Genomic DNA, 20478 nt, shown 5'->3' with positions numbered 1-20478 from the left:
GCTTGGTCAATCTCACAGTGAAGAAGGATTTCCTGACATCAGGGGGAATCTCACGTTTCATTTGGTGATTATTGTCTTTGGCCTTCTCAGTGAGCATGAATGAAGAGAGCCTGGCTCTTTTTTGCCCCCTCCCTTCAGGTTCTTTTGCACACTGATGACATTACTCCTTCTCTTCTCCAGGCCAAACAGTCCCAGCTCTCCCAGCCTGTCAGAGCAAAGAGGCTCCAACCAAGTTAATAATCCTTGTGACCCTCTCCTGGATTCTGTCCAATCTTGGGAGGATTCTGTGCTGCCAGGCCTTTGCATCGACCAATAATTAGCACAGGTGGGCAAAGCCTGGCAGAGCATTTTACACAACCTGAATTCACCACAGCAGTTCCAGTGTAGATGGCACTGTGAAGTTGTTCTCCCATGACCAATATAATCAGGAGGGTTGGGAACACAAGGCCCTCGGTGCAGTTGCCATCAGTGATCAGCAAATCTCAGCCAATCACAAAATTTAGATTTGACTCAAGTCAATGAGTTGCACTCAAAAGTCAGCAACAGGATGGGCACTTTATGGCGCTGAGGTACAAACACATTGCAAAGGCATTGGGAAAAGCTGATGTCCTAGAATACAAAGGCAAACAATGAAAAGAAAAGGAGGCATTCCAAGCTAAGATGAGCCCTGTTTCCCCTTAGTCTTTAATATTTTTGTCTCTATGTTTTCTGTAATTGCTATGAGGGCAGAAACAGTCAGATGTTCCTACAATCACTGCGTAATTGTGCTTGCACTTAGGGAAGGAAGATGTTAACTTTCCTGAATACTAAACAGACTACTCAGCATTACCTAACTATTATTTAATATTAGGCTGCTTTTATAAAATAGAGCTGTTAACTTAATCTTTGTATTATTATCAAGAGCTGATACCTCTTTCTTCATTAGACTGCAATCAAACCCCATATAAATCCTACTACAAATTTCCATTTTCCTTTGTCTGGGAAAACTTTTTCAGACTGAAATTAAACCAGTTTTCTTTCAAAGACTGAGAGGAGTTTTCCTATGACTTTTATTTATAATGCCAATATTTAATGAACTATTAAACTATTTTTCTCTTCTTTTAATTATAATTGGAGACATCATTTACTTCTTTATGTTCACCATTTATGTCTTTATGTTTCTAGGTAAAATTGTCTTTTTAGTGCTCAAATATTCTATGCAGCTAAACATTCTTTAGGATTCAGAAACTACATTTGCAAAAAAACTAAACAAGTTAATGATTGCATTTATTTCACTTTTCCAAGATATGCAAAGACATACTCATTTTTGATGATAGCTTTCAGTTACGAAAAAGTTCTTCCTTACGAAGAACATAAGGAACCTTCTATGTTTTGGCATTAAAATTTTATTGGATTTAGTGGCAAAAAAATCTTTTTTTGGCTAAAAAGACAGGCTTTGCATACCAGCTTTGTAGTTTGGTGTGACTCGCTTTCCTGCCCAGTTTAAAAGTTAGTGCAAAATTTAGAAATGCTAGTTTTGCATTTCAGACCATTAAAACCACACTCAATATTGAGCTACTGAAACCATTAACACAGAATAAGTGGCAGAGTTGAAAAATCTTCCTTACACACAAGTCTTGATTCTGCTTGTGCTTCAATGTTCCCACAAAATACTGACCCAAAGCAAAACCACAGTTGTCCTTGAGTCCTGAATTTTCAAAGCAAATATGCATATTATGCCTTAAAACCGACAGCTTAAACATACAACTTGGAGAAATGTTTTGGCCCCAATCTCACTTGAGAGAGGAAAAGATGTTTTCAAAGGGATAATAAATTCTTTTTTTCTTTATCCTCCTTTAAATCACATGCCCTTACAAAACCCTACCGCCTTTCCTCTTGAGCTGTCTGATCCACAATGATACAGCAATGCTTTAGGGCATTTCCTATTTGACAGAACTAACTGCTCACTTCTAAAAATCCTTTTTGAGCATGACAAAATAAAGAGACTCAAAATCCATTAGTTAAAATCATTCACAATATTTTTCTTCCACACATTGCCCAGGTGAAATTCTGAACACCAACAATACCCACAGGTTCCACTTCATGTAAGCTGCTGGAGCTCTGAGGTGTGTTTTACCTTCAGCTAAAAAATCACTCTCATGGAGATTAAAGCAAGAAGAAATAGAATATAACTTAGACATGGTTTTTGTCAGGGCACAGAACATACGTCAGCGAAGCTGCCGGAAAGATAATGAAACACAAGAGATGTTCCTGTCTCCCTGTTCCCTCAATTCCCTCTTGCACTTACTTATGCTTCTTTTACAATGGATTTACCTGAAACATGAAGATTGTGCCCATTTTTATACATCACAAATCAAAGAGGACTATGAAATTCCGTGCTGCTTCAGGACAATGTGTATGAAGATGACTGTGAAGAGGGTAACAACATCACGCAACAGTATTGAAAATGCACATCAGACAATAGCCATAAAGTGGGAGCCAATGCTGTGGCTCCCACTTCCAAGAGCCCTGATGCACTGCCAGCCCTGCACTGTCCTGTAGCTACAACACAAACTAGAGTGTTCAGCCATCCCCTTTGTCATGTAGTATGACTTAGCTGCAGAAATACCTCTGGAATTTTTGATCGTTCTTCGCCCTACAACCAACAGACCACAGACTTAAACACAGGCCACAGCAGAAAACATTTACATGTAGGCCTCAGTAACATCAGACTTGTAACAAATTGTTTCACAACATTCCTGTCAACAAAGAGGTATGCTTTAGAGAAGAGAAATTAAACACCCAAGAGGCAAAAGAACATGGTCAAAGAAAGGTTTACAAGCACCAAACCCAGATCTGATGATGATCTTGTGAACTCACCACATGACTCCCCTTTCCTTCCCTACATACAGAGCTCTTTCAAAACACAGCATTTTCTGCTGCCTCTTTACCAGTGGTCAGTGGCAGGATGTGCAAAATATTTCATCATTTCTCTCAGGGATGATCTACATGAAACACAACACAGTGCAATGAAAGATGCAGAGTTACCCTGACTCAGGTGGCTGAGCCCATCCGCGCTGGGTTGGGATGCCTGAGCAGCCTCCCTGTGCTTTCAGCCAGCACAGCTCTGAGCTCAGGCACACACACCATGTTCACAGAAAGGCCTTCAGTTCACACAGTGCTGCTGAGCTGCAAAATCCACCTGGGAGCTGAGGACATGCCCTCACAGAGTGATGGTGAATCACACGGGGTCCAGGCTGGCTTTAGAGCATGGAGCTGCATAACCACAGCAGGGTTGGCACAGCACTCCTACTGGTAAGTCAATACCTCCTGAGTCACAACTGGTAAAGGTTTACTCCTTATGGCAAGAGCTAATGTCATGCAGGTGTCAGGAAACCACCCAGCTCATATCTCTCAGCACCTCCATCACATACACGGCACTGACCTAACCCTGACTAAGCACCACGTTATCATGGTTATATTGCTAGCAATGATCTCCATATACGGCAGCTTACATACTTAGGAGAACTTTAAACACAATTAGCTTTTGTTTAAAGAACACAAATTATCTTTAGAAATGCATTATTTAAGAGACGAAAGTTAAATACCTGATAAAACAAGAGTAAATAAACAAACAAGATTGTGTCCTCTTCTGTGACCTTTAAGAGTATCTGTTAATTCTCTCAAATGATAGATTTTAATGCAGAAATATAATTTCTCACATAATTCTCTTATAACAAAGAAGAAAAAAAACTGAGGCAGAAAGTTATTTAACTCCTCAGTTTTATGAAATAAAATACAGTTAAGCTTACATTTGAGTTCATGAGTTTCTTTTCTGGGAAGCTACAGGACTCCCTCTCTGTAGGCAAGATGTCTTACAAATTTCTGCATTGAAATATCTTACTGGCATTTGGCAATACCTTAATCCAGCTGAAGAGAAGTATTAACTGAAGATAAAATCTGTATTTGGCTGGTATAGGATACTTGGGCGCTGGAGCATTGAAACCTTCCCACAGAATCAAAAACCACTGGCATGAACAAGGCACTCCCACTCTCTTCCAACACAGCTGTTGTATGTATCCTCTGGAAATTCGGTGTCAAATCTGAAAATTTCTAGTAATAGTAAAGCTGGATAGACTGCAGCAATCAAAACCTGGATGCATTGGGAGCTCTGGACCTTCCTGAAATACAAGGTGCAAAGCATGGTATAACTAAAATGCCATTAGATTAGTTTCACTCTTTACCCCTAGCCATCAGTTAACCATATCTTTTTGATAAGATGGGCAATCTTTGTCTTTTCACGCTGCTTTAGCTTGATCTGCCACCATATGTCCATTGAGTCACTGTTTCTGTCCCTCATGCTGAAGTCAGTAGCAATGGTTACAAGCAAAAGTGAGAAAAAGAATCCTTGTTTCTTACTTATATTTATGTCAAGTCATTACCTGAGACCTGCATGAGTTTTAAAAGCTAAGGATAATCTTTAAAGTCTCAATGATAACTGTTTTTGTTGGGGCCAGGTCTTTCCTCAAAAGCACATTTTTAAATTTTAATTTCTTATAACTAAGATTTCAAGATACTTCAATTTTTTCTTTGATTTTGACAAAATTGTCATATAAAGATGTAAGGATGGCATAGGCCCATATTGTTGTTCTCTGCTCCCTATCCCTCCTTTCCCCCCAGCTATCTAATAAACAGAGCAAACACACATCACCAAATTCTGCCAAAGTTATGCAGACACAAGTTTATAACAGTAACAACTCTGGCTGCATGGAAGGAATTCCTCAATATTGAGTTCTTACTTTCCATACCCTCAAGACTTAAGTCTCCTATTTCATCACAGTTTCAACTAGTCTGAGGTCATTGCCATGATCCTTGTGGTATTTCTAGCCTGAAGCTCTCATAATAACTTCTGTTAGTAGTCCCTCCTGAAAATCTGTCCTCCACATTCAGAAAATGTTCTATAAATATACTTAGCTGTCTTAAAGTACGAAGAGAATTAAAAAGTAGATATTTTAATGAATAAAAGCAACTACTTATTTAATTTCTCTTTTTTTTGCACAATAGTCTGAGGAGATTTGTTCAAGGTATTGTTTGATAACAGTCTCAATAAAAACAGGAACTGTTTAATTTAATCCAGTATTACATTTTACTGCTATTTCATTCTTCTCCGCTACTTACAGTGACTTGCAATAATTTGCTACTTAATGAAAAAGACAGATGGAAAACTCAGTAGTCACATAAATTTCCTACCAAAATGATATGAAAAATAAAGGTTTTTAACTGCCACTAAAATACTACCACTTTTCTACAAACAAATGCATTCAGCGGGCTAAGAAGAATAAGTAAAAACAAACAAAAAAAAAAAATTGACAACTTTTTTTACCTAAAGAAAACCCAGTATTTTCCCCATCTGATTCCTGATAAAACCTGTGGAAAAGCTTCTTGTCAAAAGGCAACTTTGCCTATACAGTTATATCAGCAAGCCCAAATACTGTGAACAGTTACTTCTACCATCTAGAGATTCTGAGAGAACATTTCAGTTTAACCAAGTTCCCCAGGTAGAAATCAATGTTCTGGCAGGATCAGATTTTGGACAATAATTGCATTCTGTTGCACAGAATAGCCCAACTGACCAACAAAGTGACTTTTTCATAACAATGCTGGCAAACTTGGAAGAACACAAAACTCCTATGATACTGGAGGAAAAAATATTTTAAAAATTACAAGTGAACAACTCAGTGAGATGAACAAGAAGTTTCATATGTACCAGAGTTATTTTTCAGAGGGCCCCCAGAGGCTCTGCCATGCTGCATGTACTGCACTCACAGTCACCAGTTTTGCACAATAAAATCAGAGAACTCCACACACACAGGCACAGGACAGGCCCATGCAGGCTCTGCTTTAGTCCACCAGAAGCTGAGCCCTGACCTCTGAAGAAGCTCCCAGCCAAAGGTGCCAAGCTGGTCAGTACAGTATCCAAGGATGTGCCTTGGAATATCTGCCTATGCAGATATGTGAAGCATTTAAGGTCACTGTAGTCAAGTACCTTACAGAGGGGCACTTTTGTTATTAACTTTTAAATGGGCAAAAGCAAAAAAAAGACAAGAAAATGTCAATTAAAATTCCTGGAATACTTGTTTTTCCTCTTAAATAAACACACAAAAAAAGAGAGATCCTATCCAATTGTATTTTCTTTGTGTATAAATCAGCTGTATCAAACTCATTATTTAAGTAATAACTATTTTTATAAACCATGTTTTTTAGTATTAAACGAGGTACAATTGATGTGTTCAAGGGCAGAATGTGACCATTTTAATAATCCATAGCCATGAAGCATTAAAGTCATGCAGGCCATGCATGCCTTTGCAATTTTGCTCCATTTACCAAATTGGTAAGGAGGAATTCTCTTCAATACTTCTGAAGTTATTTAATTTCTAAAAAGTTCACTACTGTCAGTAGCAAACTGAGGGGTTGAGCCTTCAGCATTGAAGAGCATAGTTGGTTAAGGCACCACACCAAAAATTCACCTCTGTCGGCTCTAACAAACAGCTTGAATGAAGTCCTCACAAGTTACTTTAGACAAGATCTTGGAACCAAGCCCTTAGTTTGCATGATTAAGAAGAATGCCAAGAGGCCACTCCCTAGACCCACTCAAAGTTGTGATTATCTTTCATGTATTGGGGAACCAAAACTGGACACAGTGCAACCTCACAAGTGGTGGGAAGAGGGGAATAATCACTTCCCTTGACCTGCTGGCTAAATTTTCCCCATAGACAGCTATGCAGTGTTCCCTTGCTGCAAGGACATGCTGTCAACACAAAGTCACCTTGTTGTCATACCCGAAGTCCTTTCTGCAAAGCTGCTACCAAAGCCAAGCTACCAAGCAGTTTGCAGGGCTGCTCTGTCCCTGATGACAGGCTGCATTGGCCTCTCTGGAGTTTCATGAAGTTCCTGCTAGTCCATTTCTTTGGCTCAATGGGCCCCATTCAGCATATCAAATGGTCTCTCAAACTTGGTGTCAGACTTGACCCTAATGCTGGTTCATTCCATCCCAACAACAAGGTTTCTGATGTCAAAAATCACTGGAGCAGGGTCCAGCCCTGAGGAGCACAGCTAAAACCCAGCTGCCAGCTACACACCCTGAAGGGCACCCCTACCTCCCCCATGTGGCTACAAGGAGGCTATGAGAGATATGAAAGGCTTTGTTAAAGCGAAGATAAACAACATCCACCCTCAAACCCACAGATGGTCTATTCATCACAGAAGGTAATTGGGCAAAGCAATGGTACAAGCACCTCTCTCCTATGAAAATACCGAGTAGTTAAAAAATATCCAGAAGGGCTCCCATCTTCAGAGCTGCTCAGACCATTGCCCCTATTGTCCCAAGAGAGCATCTTAATCAGCAGGCTATCAACAAGCTTCTGATGCAGTGATTATCCTCTTATCCTGCATGAATTGGGTACTCTGTAGCCAGAAGTGCAGAAAAGAGATAGAGAACAAGAACTAATGCAAGAGACAGCCTTATATGACACCATAGAGATGACATTATTTCCCTCTGGGAACAGAAACCTGCACGTAGGCCCAGCACAGTAATTATCTGTTAGAATCACTACCTAAATATATAAACAGTACTGGGAGCAATTATTAAATCCAAGAGCTGTCCTCATTCAGGGACTTGCTGTCAGCCCTGGCAGCAAATCCTAAAAAAAATGTGCTGAGGGACAGGCTATGCTTCTCTCCTTGGCTGAAGTCTTACACTTCTTACAATGCCTGGAATTGCAATGCACTTTTTTCCTTTGCATACCCATGTCAAATGGAAGGCTCTGGTGTTTGTGTGACTTACTGAACTAGAGACAGACTTACAAATTTTACCTAACACAAAAATTAGATCAGATTTATCCAAGTGATAGCTCCTGTCCTAGATACACCCCATGAGACAGCTCCATCTGGCCTCCTACCTTTCCTCTGAAGGAAGGAGGCCTGTACAAGCTACTCCAGCTGCCAAATCTGTCTTCCAGCAGACACCAAATGCTGAAGGCTCAAATTGCTGCTGCTAAATCAGAATATGAAGCGATGGTAGAGCTGGATAAAGACATTACACCTTTTATGAGGGCATTATTTGGGATAAAGAGAAAAGCCGCTACCACCCTGACATAGCTTTATTCAGTTCATCCAGGTTGTACACTCATTACTCTACCTCTCCTACTATCTTCACCACTTTTCATTCTGATTTATTCATGTTGCAAGGTGCTGAAATAGGAGTATTTTGTCACTAGGTATTACCCAACACAGTGAGGCACAGTTTTTGCTCAAGGTCCTTCAGTATTACTGCAGTGCAAATGAATAATAAAGGTTGCATTCAAAAGTCGTTTAACAGATGTAGCAGTGACAGACACAGCCTTACATAACTAATGGGTTTGTTTGGTACACTGTACATCTACTCCAGTATCACTGCAATGAACCCATTAGATCCACGCTGATACAACCTGCTGCAACAAAATTCAGCTCCAGTGTGACACAGCATCTAAAATATCCTGCATATCAGCTTTTTGGTGGCAGACAGAATGTGCCTCTGTTGAGACAGTATGTACTAAATAGTCTCTTGCTCCTTGGAAGCATTTTTTTCAGGTTCTCCCCACACATTTTACTATAGGAGAAAGAAACTCTTAAGTAAACAGTAATTGTGGGTGCAAGTGCTGGGGAGTCACATATTTCACTCTTTCCTATACCTGCCTTTCATATATCCTGTAGAGATAATAAATGAAACAGAAAAAACTCTGATATGTCAATATCATTCTTTACATTCTTTTACTCTTTTGTTACAAAACATTTCAGGTAAGAGGTGTGTGTTTTTTTCTTTCCAAGTCCAAAATCTTTAGTTACCATAATTTGAAGAAAAGGGAAAGAAAACAAAGTCTTGGAAAGCTGGAAGGAAAACATTGGAGTATTATAATTTCCTAGGGTCCGTGTTTCAATTCATTAATTGGAACTAGTTGTTTTAGGCTGTTTTTCCTATAGACCTGTCAGTCTCTGTTAAGCCATCTAACCACAACAGCAAATATTTACATGACCTTTTTGCATGTTGGCTGCTTTGCATACACTATAAAAGGCAAGATAGGGAAAATTCTTTAAGATGTCTGAATACATTAAAGTTACACTCAGCCTTAACTCGAAATGCACTTCCCAGGGAGTTCCTCTCCCATGAACTAAACTGAAGTTCTTGCTGACTTCATTAGGCTTAAATCATGCCCTAAGGAATCAGAGGGCAGTGCCACTACTAGCAAATCACAGGTTTCTCATATGAAGTCTATGGCCATTCACACATCTTCTGTCTGATTTTACATGCTTATTTTAATTTCTAGCTCATAAATAGTAAGTAACAATTAATTACGTCCAATATAATATATCAGTCTACATTTAGAATTTATATTTTTCTCTGTGTATCTTACAGCATCTTGCATACACACGAATAGAGAGTTATTTCCACTGCCAGCTGAAAAGCAATGATCTGTCTCTCTGCAAAGGTTTTGCTATGAGTGAAAATGACACTGTGGCACTGACTTTTAACAGTCTGAGAAACATCTGCAAGAAATGCTATAAAAGATTGAGGCATGATGATTATAGTCAGTAATGGCATTTCCATATAAGGTGGCAGCAAACTAATTAATCAGACATGAAAATCTGTGCCTGCCAAAACTTGGGTTTGGGGGCTAATAAATAATAATCAGAATACTCCATGATTGCTTAAGACCCTCCCCATGCCAATCCTTAAGCATTTGTATAATTTTACTCCTTTATGTAATCCCTCCAAATGCAAATAAAATGCAAATGTTGGCAGGCTCAGACATTTCTGAAGAGGCCTTTTCACACCACCTAATGTTAGGCACAGGTTTACCAGCAGGGAGCCCAGTCCTCATCCATCTGGAGCGGTCAGGCACCCTGGCTGGGGCACCCAAAAAAACATGATTGCAATCCTTGAGCCATAAAGCTTCATCCTCCCCAGTCACTACTCAAACCCAACTCTTTGTGCATTTATGGAAATCCCCCCTGTCCCATGTCCTTCCCTCACGCAGCCCTGCAGGAGCACCCAGAGCAGTGGCTGCAGAGGGAGGTGGAGACCATGCCGGCCCTTCCAGGCTCTGACCCATGGCATCGCCTGCCCCGGGCACTCCATCCCCACACAGCCTGCCAGTGCCTGCCCTTACCAGGATGCTGCCCATTGTTTGGACACATGTCCCACACGAGAGACCACAAGTGAAGATATTTGTCAGCCTTCATTTCCCCGAGGAGGTCCCGGAGCAGGGACAGCAGCGAGCTGCAGCGCGGGCACAGGCGGTGCTGCCGTAACCTCGCTGGATGCCTGTCAGGTTCTGCTTCCTCCAGGCAAATTGCAAGTGAAGTTTGCTGAAAGCTTTTGAGCACTTTCCAGGTTTCAGCTGATTCTCACTGACAGTTTTGCTAGATAATTTTTTTTCCCACAGTTATCACACTGGAAAAGCTCCCAGCTTTCAAATACATATTTTAAAATACATTTAATTTTCTCTTGCACAGTGAATTCATTTATTTTAATGTCTTGCTTTGTCTCCAGGCTGCACAATGGTGAAGCAAGTGTTGATTTCTAGTTTTCTTAGCCAAGAAAGACCTTACTTTTAAAAGCTGTGGCTGAAATTTTAAATGGGCCCACAATAGGAATACTGTTTTCTAGGTCAACTCCACGTGAGTATCATGTCCTGTTAGATTAGTCCTGACTGACAAACCCATGATAGTGAGGTAGCCAAAATGCATTTGTGTTATTCCTTCTCAGGCTCCATGTTAATTCAGACCACAATTTGAAAACAAACTGACTCATATATAACTAGTAAAATAGGAACCCACAGAATAATTAGAATTTCAAAAGAAAATATCAGTCTTTTTTAAAATGCATTGAGATATACAATGTAAAATAGAAGTTTCCAAATGTTGATTATTCTCCTCACTGAAATTATGTTTGCTTAGAATCAAAACATAATTTTTATTTAAATTATATTAAATTAAATTAATAGATATAGAAAGGGAGGTGATGATACACAGATTATTTAAAATCATATGACTAGAAGTACGTTCATGACACTTTTAAAACTGAAGTTATAAACAGTTTTCTGTTTTTTAAAAATAAACATTCCCCTTTTACAGTTGGAAATAAAAAGGACCACAGCATGCAAAGCATCTCAAAAGTAAAATTTCAGAACATTGCTGATGGTGTTGTTAGAACACAGTGGCAGAAGCGATCAAAAATAACATTATTATAAAAGAAATGCACATAATATTAACAACAACAACAATAATAATAATATAAAACTGAACTATTTTGGAATACTTTTTATCTTTTAAAACAAACTATTTGTTACTAATTGGTTCCTGGAACTACTTGAAAAAGACAGATTGTGGGGTGATGACAATATATTACCTCCTATTTGGCTAGTATGATGATTCCTTAAGCCACACACATATCTGTGACCCCTCCTAAAAACTATCAACTGAAATGCTTCATACTACATTGCCTCCCTGTTTGTTTACTTTTCTCTTTCTCCTGCATTTTTAGCCTGTTCATGATGGGATAAGCTGGGACCTTGTCTCTGGCACACAAAAGACAGGGGGCTTTGCAGGGTCTGAAATTCTGGCCATTAAATAAAGCAGTGTATCTTCATGTGGTTGTCCTCCATTAGGGCATGGACAACACATTTCAGTACATGCAAGAGATGGTAACAAAAGGACTTAAGAATGAACTTCTTAACAGTGAACTTATAGTCCTCCCATCTTGGCAAAGACACTATTGAACTGCAAAATTTCAGAGCAGCAATGATGGTCAAGTGTCCAGGATGGTTTCTGGATGAGCAACAAGTGGTTACAGCAGCACTTCTCAGCTGGAGAAGAAATGACCTGAGGAAAATGACAGTCCAAAGCAATCAGATATGGCCTGGGGGAAGCAGATAGCAATCTGATGTTTGCTGTCACTCCCAACACAAGGACTAAGGGGCATAACCTAGAGCTGATAAATAAATATAAAACAAAGCAACAGGAAAGCAGTGATCAGGCAGTAAACCAACAGGAACTTGCTGCCAAAGTCAAGATGCACTGTGGAGGATGTGAAAAATTTACATGGGAATCAAAGGTGGACTGAACAAATACCTGGAGAAGACATCCCTTGGTGGTTATTACACAGGTAGAAACCATAACCAGGAAATCCCTAAGCTGAAAATACCTTGAGGCTGAGAACACCTGGGAGAAGGATCACACATACACATATAGAGGACAGCCAGCACAGGCAAGTCGTGCCTGAGCAAGCCAGGGGCCTTCTGCAGTGGGCTTCCACAGCAGCGGACAAGGGAAGGGCTTGCCCTTTATATGGACTTCTGTAAAGCCTTTGACATGGTCCCCACAACATCCTTCTCTCTAAATTAGATGGATTGGATGAGTGGACTGTCAGACTGACAATTAAATGGTTGGATGGTTGCATCCAGAGGGGGGGATGGCTCAAAGTCAATGGCTCAGAGTCCCATTGGACATCAGTGACAAGTGGTGTCCCTTGGGGTCTGTACTGGGACTAGTGTTATTTAATATTTTTAAAAATTACATGGATGAAGGGATTAAGTTCACCCTCTGCAAATTTGCAGATGACATCCAGCTGTGTGGCACTGCTGACAGGCCAGAGGAGCAGGATGCCATCCAGAGGGACCCGGAGAAGCTCAAGAAGTGAGCATGTGGGAATCTGATGTGGCTTAACAAGACTAATGCAAGGTGCCCTGAGTCAGGGCAACCCCTGGTATCAGCACAGACTGGGGAATGGGCAGAGTGAGAGCAGCCCTGCCCAGAGGGGCTTGGGGATGCTGATGGGTGAGAGGCTGGACATGACCCAGCCATGGGCACTCACAGCCCAGAGAGCCAAACCTGCACTGGGCTGCATCAAAAGCAGCCTGGGCAGCTGGTAAAGGGAGGGGATTCTGTCCTTCTGCTCTCTTGAGACACTACCTGCAGCGCTGCCTCCAGCTCTGGGGTCCTCAGCCCACACAGTGGGGCTGGACTGTGAGTTCCAAAGGCTCAACCACTTTATATTACATAGAAGCAAATACAAATTTTACAGAAAATCCTGGGGTGAAGTAAGTCATACTGAGGATGCCCTAGCCAGCAGTGACTTATAGGCAGTATAGTATAATAAAAATAGTAGTGCATGGATAGTAAACATACATGTGCTCTTAAAAACATCTCAAAAGCAATAGTCTTATCCAGGTTGAAGTATCACAAATTTCTCCTCCAAAAGCCCAACACATTGGTGACCCAGCAGGCTGTGGGAGGACAGCCATTTGTGAGCTGACATGGACAAGGATCAGCTTCTTGTTTCCAGCCCCACTGCTCTTCACTTTTCAGCCCTGGGAGAGTAAGGGACCCCTTCCAGTGCTGTTTTCTTCACACTTGTTGTGTTTGTCAGATATCATAATACTCTAGACAGAAACTGTCTTAGATTATTGAGGGATGAGTAAACCACCGTGACAAGCTTACAAGCATGGTATGATTTACAGTCCAGCCTTCGATTTATGTCACTCTGTATATTGGGAGATGAGCCTACAGGAAAGCAGCATTTCAGTTTATTACCTATGAGCAAAACCTGCCTTCCTCAGCAATCCACAGATGAGTTATGTGCCTTCCCACAACGCTTTAACTGCCCTCTGGTGTCTTCCCTCAAAAGAACAGCCTTTACTCCTACTATCCATCAGCTGAGCTGAGTCTCTGAGACAAAATTCACCATCATAAAAGGAGCTCTGGTTCACAGCTGGGCTGAATTCAACCCTGAGATATGGGAAGAATGCAGGAAGCAGAGCTGTCCACCTGTGCTGACACATCTCTCGTGTCACTGGGCAGACGGAAGGGCACTACCCCAAAGTAAAGGGCATCTCCATCAGCATATCCATTGAAATCCTCGGTCTGGAAAGCTACCACCACACAAATACAAACCTTTCCAGTAAGATGGATTACTAAGGTAATAATATCTCTAGGTTTCTTTCAACTAAGTCTGGCTTTGAAGAGGTGACAAAGTGAAAAACTGGTGTCTGCCGTCTGAAAAGAAGGGTATGATCTTGCATTAAGTTCATCGCCAAATACTGTTCAGGCTTGGCAGGAAGTGTTCGCAACAGTGGATTTTAACCATTACTCAGCATTTCATCTCTCTCTCCTTGCATTTCTACCATGCTCCCATCACACTTTCAGATCTTATGAAAATAATTTCACCATTCCCCTAAGTTACTCAGTATCCCATACCGAGTTAATTTCCAAAGAACAACCTGACATGAAAAATAATGTGCTATCAAAGTCTTTACTTTTTCAACCCCAAACTATTTAAAGACTTTTAAATCCACAAATGGAAAACACAGACTAAACACGGAATGGAGAAGGACCGGAGCAGGCTCTTACCCAGTGATCTTTCCTTTGTTTGGTTTGCTGACCGCACAACAGGAAGACTTGCCCGCGTGCGGCTGCCCCTTGAAAAGGGGGTTGGGGAATCACCTTCAGACATGACCTCTAAGGAATCAGCAGATGCTTCAGAGAGGTGTTCTGTGTGGTCACCCAAATTGGACTGTGGGCTCTGGGACGGCTTCGGGCTTCTTGTCTGCAAAACAGAGTATTTCCTTATTAGTCTACTGAAACCAGAGTGTGGGAGGAAAAAAAATCAAAGAGAAGAAGGAAGGAGTCCAATTCTTCAAATTCTGGTATGCTGGAGGTCACTTGTGTAGATTATTTAGGAAAAGTGTCCTTGGACATTCTGCTGCAGTTTTTATGGTTGTATATCCACATTGCAAATTTTGTTGCTTACAAGGCCATGAGGATAAGACATGTGCTGAGGAGACATACAGTAATGCCATTCTCCTTGTCCACACACTCACACACATTCTAATTTTATCAAATCTGCTAAGAAAAATCCTCTGAAAAGCAGTACTGTAATTGGGTAGTAAAGCTATCAATTTCAGTATCTTCTGCTGTGCCATCTATGCAAGATCCAGGTCATGCAGCATAGCCGAAATAGCTATGCAACATTTCTAGTTGAAATCATAAACAATTACAGGGTTTTTTTGTTGCACCAGCATACATCAGAACTGTCTTCATTAACTGACCAAATTAATTATGACTTTTACTGGGAAATCATACTAGTAATTGATAAACACAGCTGCTGGGAAAAACCCCAACTCTTCCAGCAGGGGAGAGATATGGTTTCATTTATGCACTTCTACCAAGTCTTCACGGTAGGATCTGCCTAGTAAAAACACATTCATTAGGAAATAAAATGTCCTGAACATGTTTTGCAAACTATAAATGATATTAAAGCCCTTTCCACAAAAAGGGGTTGCTTTAGGAAGCATAGTCAACACTGTGTAGTGAAACCCCCTCACAACCACATGTACTATTACTCTGCAAGAATAATTTCCTGGTCTCTCTCAATCAAACCATATCACAACAAACGGGAACATACAAAGCAGAAATTCAAAGCAAAGCAAGCTTACTAGGTTCCAAAGCCAGTATGTAAGTATGAACTTTACAGACATCTATAATCAGCACCAGGCACAAGATAGCATTAAAATTATATGTTTTTACCTCCCCTATCATTTAAGGTCAGATGCTATTATGTTAAAAATCTCCTGTATCAAAATCAACTTCAACTCTAGGTTTGAAGCTGCTGTCAAGATCCAAACAAGATTATGCTTCTTTCTGGAAAGCTAAGCTAACTAATCTTGCTGACATCTGTTTCTTTCAGTGGTTTTTCAAGTGAAATGAGCAAAAGTCATTTTAGCATCACATAATATTCCTTATGTGACTCTAAATGTATGAAGAGCTTCAACTTTTATTACATTTTCATTAGCTGGCTGTAGAGGGCTGTTCTTGCCAAGTTGTGCAGTTGCTCACAACTTACAATTATTAGATATACCTCACAAGAAAGTAAATCCTCCAGAACTATTCACTTTCTAAATGCTAATATTAAAATAGTAGGTACTATCCAATGCTCTGTAATGAAATTGTTCAAGAGCATTGAATATTATGCAGGACTTAAAGCTAACAACATTTGTTCTAAAGTATGCTTTGAAGTGCCTCTGACATGGTCAGCATTAGTCTGCAGGTTGTAAATACAAGGACTTGTGCCAGGAAAGTTACAGAGGTGACAAGTGACCTGCAAACACAGAAAAGAATCTGATAAGAGAGTACTTCTTCATTCACCTTTCCAAAATGGCTTGTGAACCATCACTGCTGAAGTATTTTGTTTACACAGGCACATTATGGAGGTATTATCAAGCCAAGACATTACAGCTCTGTACCTCCTTGTAGTGATTAAAAACTTATCTGTATAAATCCATTCATAGGGAACTAGAAGGCATATAATTCTCCCTTTCTAGAAAACCATGACTAAAAGAAACAGGATTAAAAAAAAAAAAAAAGGCAACAAAATCAATCTACAAAAGATCCTTAGTTTCAGAGTTTCTTGGGAAGGAGATTGCTTTTGTTTCTTAAAGAAAATATATACTGATAAAATGGAAATATGGACCAAGCTTATTTTGCTTTGCTTTTGCTTATTTTTTTCTCTTCAATTTATAATAAAATAATCCCCAAAGGTCATTTGAGACATGCAGTTGCATGTGTATTGTTCATTGATAATATGAACAGATGTGTATTTGAGGAGTAAGGGGACACTTTATTACCAAAATCAACAGGCACAGATTTAGCTGAGCAGTTGCCCAGTGTGTCCTGTGAATGCACAGATGGAGCCAACCTCAGCACTGCTGTGTTTCTTTGGTTGTCCCTGGGGAAATGCTGTAGGACCTAAGACACAGCATCCCAGATCCCCACCTATGACATGATGTGATTACTGTAGCTAAATCTGTTGGGTGTAGCTGAGATAATTTTCTCCACAGCAACCCTCAAAGTGCTGTACTTTGTATTGGTGGCTGGAAGGTGTTGCATTAGTAGCATTATTTCTGCTACTGTTGAGCAGGGCATGCACAGCATAAAGGCTCTCTCCAACATTCCTTCACTCACCCAGAAGGCTGTGGGTGGGCAAGATCTTGGCAGAGGATATAGTCAGAAGGGCTGACACAAAATGACCAAAAGGAATATTTCATACCACTTGATGACTGTTCAGCAATAAAAGCTAAGAAAAAGGAGGAGGAGAGGGACCATTTGTTACCACATTTGTCCTATGGAGCAACTGCTACATGTACTGGAGTCTGAAACCTCAATTCCTGGGAAGAGCCTGGACATCATCTGCTCATGGGGAATACAGACTACTTAGTTTACTTTAGCTCCCACAAGTGGCCTTTGCTTTTTCTTTATTAAACTGCATTTATCTGAAGCCATGACATTTTTCCATCTTATTTTTGGTGGGTAGCTGGTGTTCAGCCAGGGTCAACCCACCACACTCAAAAAGATCTTTTTCACCAGCCCTCATTTCTCACCACCAATGCTGCAGCTTTCTGAAGCAATCCAGAGGCACATTATGGATTCTGCTCAGATACAAAGCCCAGTCTTCCTCTTTATCCATCATCTCAAATCCACAGGAGTTCTACTCTAGTAAGTGGAGTAACACCAACATAAAGCCAATGCAAGCTATAAATAAGATCCACATGAAGTGTATGAAAAGCTTCAAGTTATTTGTCATGCTAAACTTCTGTAAACATTACATTCCAGGATTCTGAATTTTAAACAGATTCTAAAAAAATTCTCAAGCTCAGCAACAACAGTGGGTATTCAAAAGAGATATGAGTGCAGATTTGATAGGAAAGAATTTTTGTTATTGGCAACAAGCACGAGGCTTGATGCTACTTAATAATCAAGTGGATTCCTAGGTATGACTTAGAAAAACCAACCCATGTGCTGGGGAAGGAGCCAGCAACGTTTATAGAGCTATAGCTGCAAGTATTTGTAAAGATTTTTGAAGAAAGCAGTGCAGAAACCTTCAGCATGGTCCAACCTTGTAATAATTATTCAGGACGATGATTCTAATATCAAATAAGAAAAATAAGACAAATGTCAAATAAATACTTAATAATAATGCCGTATATGTTTTTTCCACTGAATGTTCACTAATGTTAAATTGCTTAAAATAATACTCCAGCAAGTGTCATTTTAAGGACTTTTCAGGAACGAGCACACAGCACAAGCTTTCACAAAATAAATGTTGACCCCAATAGTCAATGTTTCAGGACTCAACAGAGGACCCAACTAGAGTCATAGTCTAGACTGCTGCTAGGTGAGTCAGAATGGTGCTCCAAAAACCCTGAAATACCTAACAGAGAAGAAAACTCAAGATATACCCACTAAGGAACAGCATTATCCAAAATTAAAATGTGTAAATAGAGACTCCACAGAGGCAGACAAACTCAAGGAAATGCTGGCACATTCCAAGCCACCTCAGGGATAAATGCCAGAAAACAGAAGGAGGTTCAGAAGAGGCAGCAAGTCTCTCACCCCCTCCGCCAAGACCAGTTAGGTTACATTTCCTCAGCCAGTCATGGTCTTTCCCCCCAAGCTGTATGTTAGGAGGCACTCCTAATGTTTCTTTGTGCAATAAGGTTCATCTTTCACCCAGCTGAGTAGAGCTGACCTTCCTTAAGGACTTCTCTGATAAAAGATACTCTCTGTGCTAGTTCTGGGTTACAAGATCATCAGAAAAGATAGGCCAAAACAGGGATGGACCATTCTGGTGTAAACTTACATTAAATTACAGTGTAAACTTACAATTAATTAGCGCTTCTTGATGACTCTTTCACTTAGGATACACTATTTTATTTACAAGGATATAGACCTTTGTAACCTTTTCAGGGTACATATTTAAGTATAGCACATGGAGCTAGCAATTACAGAAGATCTTTCAACCACTCTTGGAACTTGACAAAGAATTAAAACTGTAGTTGATCATGCCTCATAACAGATATCTGTCTGCCACAGCCTGGCAAAATAATGCACTTTCAATACATCTGCTTTAGTCCTTTCACTGACTCAAAAAAATAAAAAAAGTGCAAGGCTCTTTAAATGCAGTAAAATTGCAAATTAGGAATAAAGCCTGAAAGTACCTGAAAAATGAAAAGTGAGATACTGCAGAGATGCTAATGAAATGGGCAGTCATGGAGTAGCAGAAATTTTCATCAAGTTCTCTGCATACCTCTGCCTCTGGTCCTCTGCTCACATTTGTCCATACTAATCCTCTCATGCTTTTCTTCTAGCCAGTTTTATGTTTCTGTTATTCATAGTGTTCTTCTATGCTCATTTCCAGTTATTTTTAATACTAATCTATATAACAGAAACCTTTTTCCCGTTTTTCCTTTGTCCTGCAAATTTGCTTCACACATTTCCAAAGACAAAACAGAGCTCAGGAAAAAAAAACCTGCACAACCCGAAGAAAGTTTGAATTTCACCTCTCAATCAACTCCCACTTTTTATTTCCTGTCTCCGGGAACTTCCTTAGCCCTTATCTTGACAGAAACTTATCTATTCAGGAGAATAATTTTACCTATCTTGGAAGTTGCTAGCACTCCTGGCAATGTACAAATGGTAAACAAAGGCACCAAAAAATAGAACAGAGGTAGTAAAATGTATTTTTCCATTCACGTACTCTAACAAACATAGAATAGGCAGCTTCCCTTCCCCCACATTTAAGAGTCTTCTTGACATTTCAATAGAGAGGAAAAATCAGTAGAAAAATGGAAGTCTACCCTTCTTGACCTTCAAGTAAACTGCTTGTCCTGTGACATGTGCCAAAGATGGATACAGGCTATGTGACAGACTGCACATAGGCATATAAACAGGCTGTGTTTCATGTATGATGAGTTTATTAACTCTGAAGTATTACCACAGCACCTGAATTCTTACTACTGCAACAATACTTCTTCATCACATTTGCGTCATATTATTGCTGTCTGAAGGATGGATCTGCTTTTTCCACAGATACAGAGTCTTTGGGTTTCCATTTAATACACCAACAGGGTTTTACTTGCCTGGATATGCTATTAGTGACACATTATTGTTGAAGAGAAAGCGAATACTACCCGTATTATCTTGTTTTTAAGCATTTTCCATATCTTTCCACAGCACTTTCTCAGAAAAGTTAAAAGCTTATACATGGCTGTATAAACTAAAGTTCATATTACCTCTGAGCAACTGATGTATTTGGATACTCTGTCTCACTGGGAGTGGGGAGATGACTCAGCAGCTGAATGCAACATCAAACCATCTCTTGTAACAAACTCACTTCTGTGCTTTTGGTGCTTTTTCACCATTGGAAGATGTAAAAATCTGTGGCATCTTTCTTTGGGATGCCATCAGCTGGAAATGGTACCATGCCAGAAGCAGGCACATGCCAGCATCCGTGTTCTCCAGAGCTGAAGAGAGTGGGAGGGAGCTGCCCACTCGCCCACATACAGATCCAGCGGGTGCTAGTTATACTCCTCCCTGATGCCTGCTCATGGACTAACACACGTGTCTAGC

The 20478-nt window shown here is 40.2% G+C and overlaps 1 protein-coding gene across 7 annotated transcripts in view; it reads right to left on the bottom strand.

Annotated features, from left to right (window-relative positions):
• The window catches only part of KIAA1217 (KIAA1217 ortholog), a 354729-nt gene that overhangs the window by 80467 nt on the left and 253784 nt on the right, over positions 1–20478 (bottom strand). For all 7 annotated transcript variants that reach the window (XM_031059312.1, XM_031059311.1, XM_031059316.1 and 4 more), the window contains one exon: positions 14425–14620. In XM_031059312.1, the coding sequence (XP_030915172.1) occupies positions 14425–14620 (196 nt within the window). The remainder of the gene's footprint in view (positions 1–14424; positions 14621–20478) is intronic.

Source organism: Geospiza fortis, unplaced genomic scaffold, assembly GCF_000277835.1.
Source record: "Geospiza fortis unplaced genomic scaffold, GeoFor_1.0 scaffold75, whole genome shotgun sequence".
Classification (NCBI taxonomy): Eukaryota; Metazoa; Chordata; class Aves; order Passeriformes; family Thraupidae; genus Geospiza; species Geospiza fortis.
This window is presented reverse-complemented; position numbering and strand designations above follow the sequence as displayed.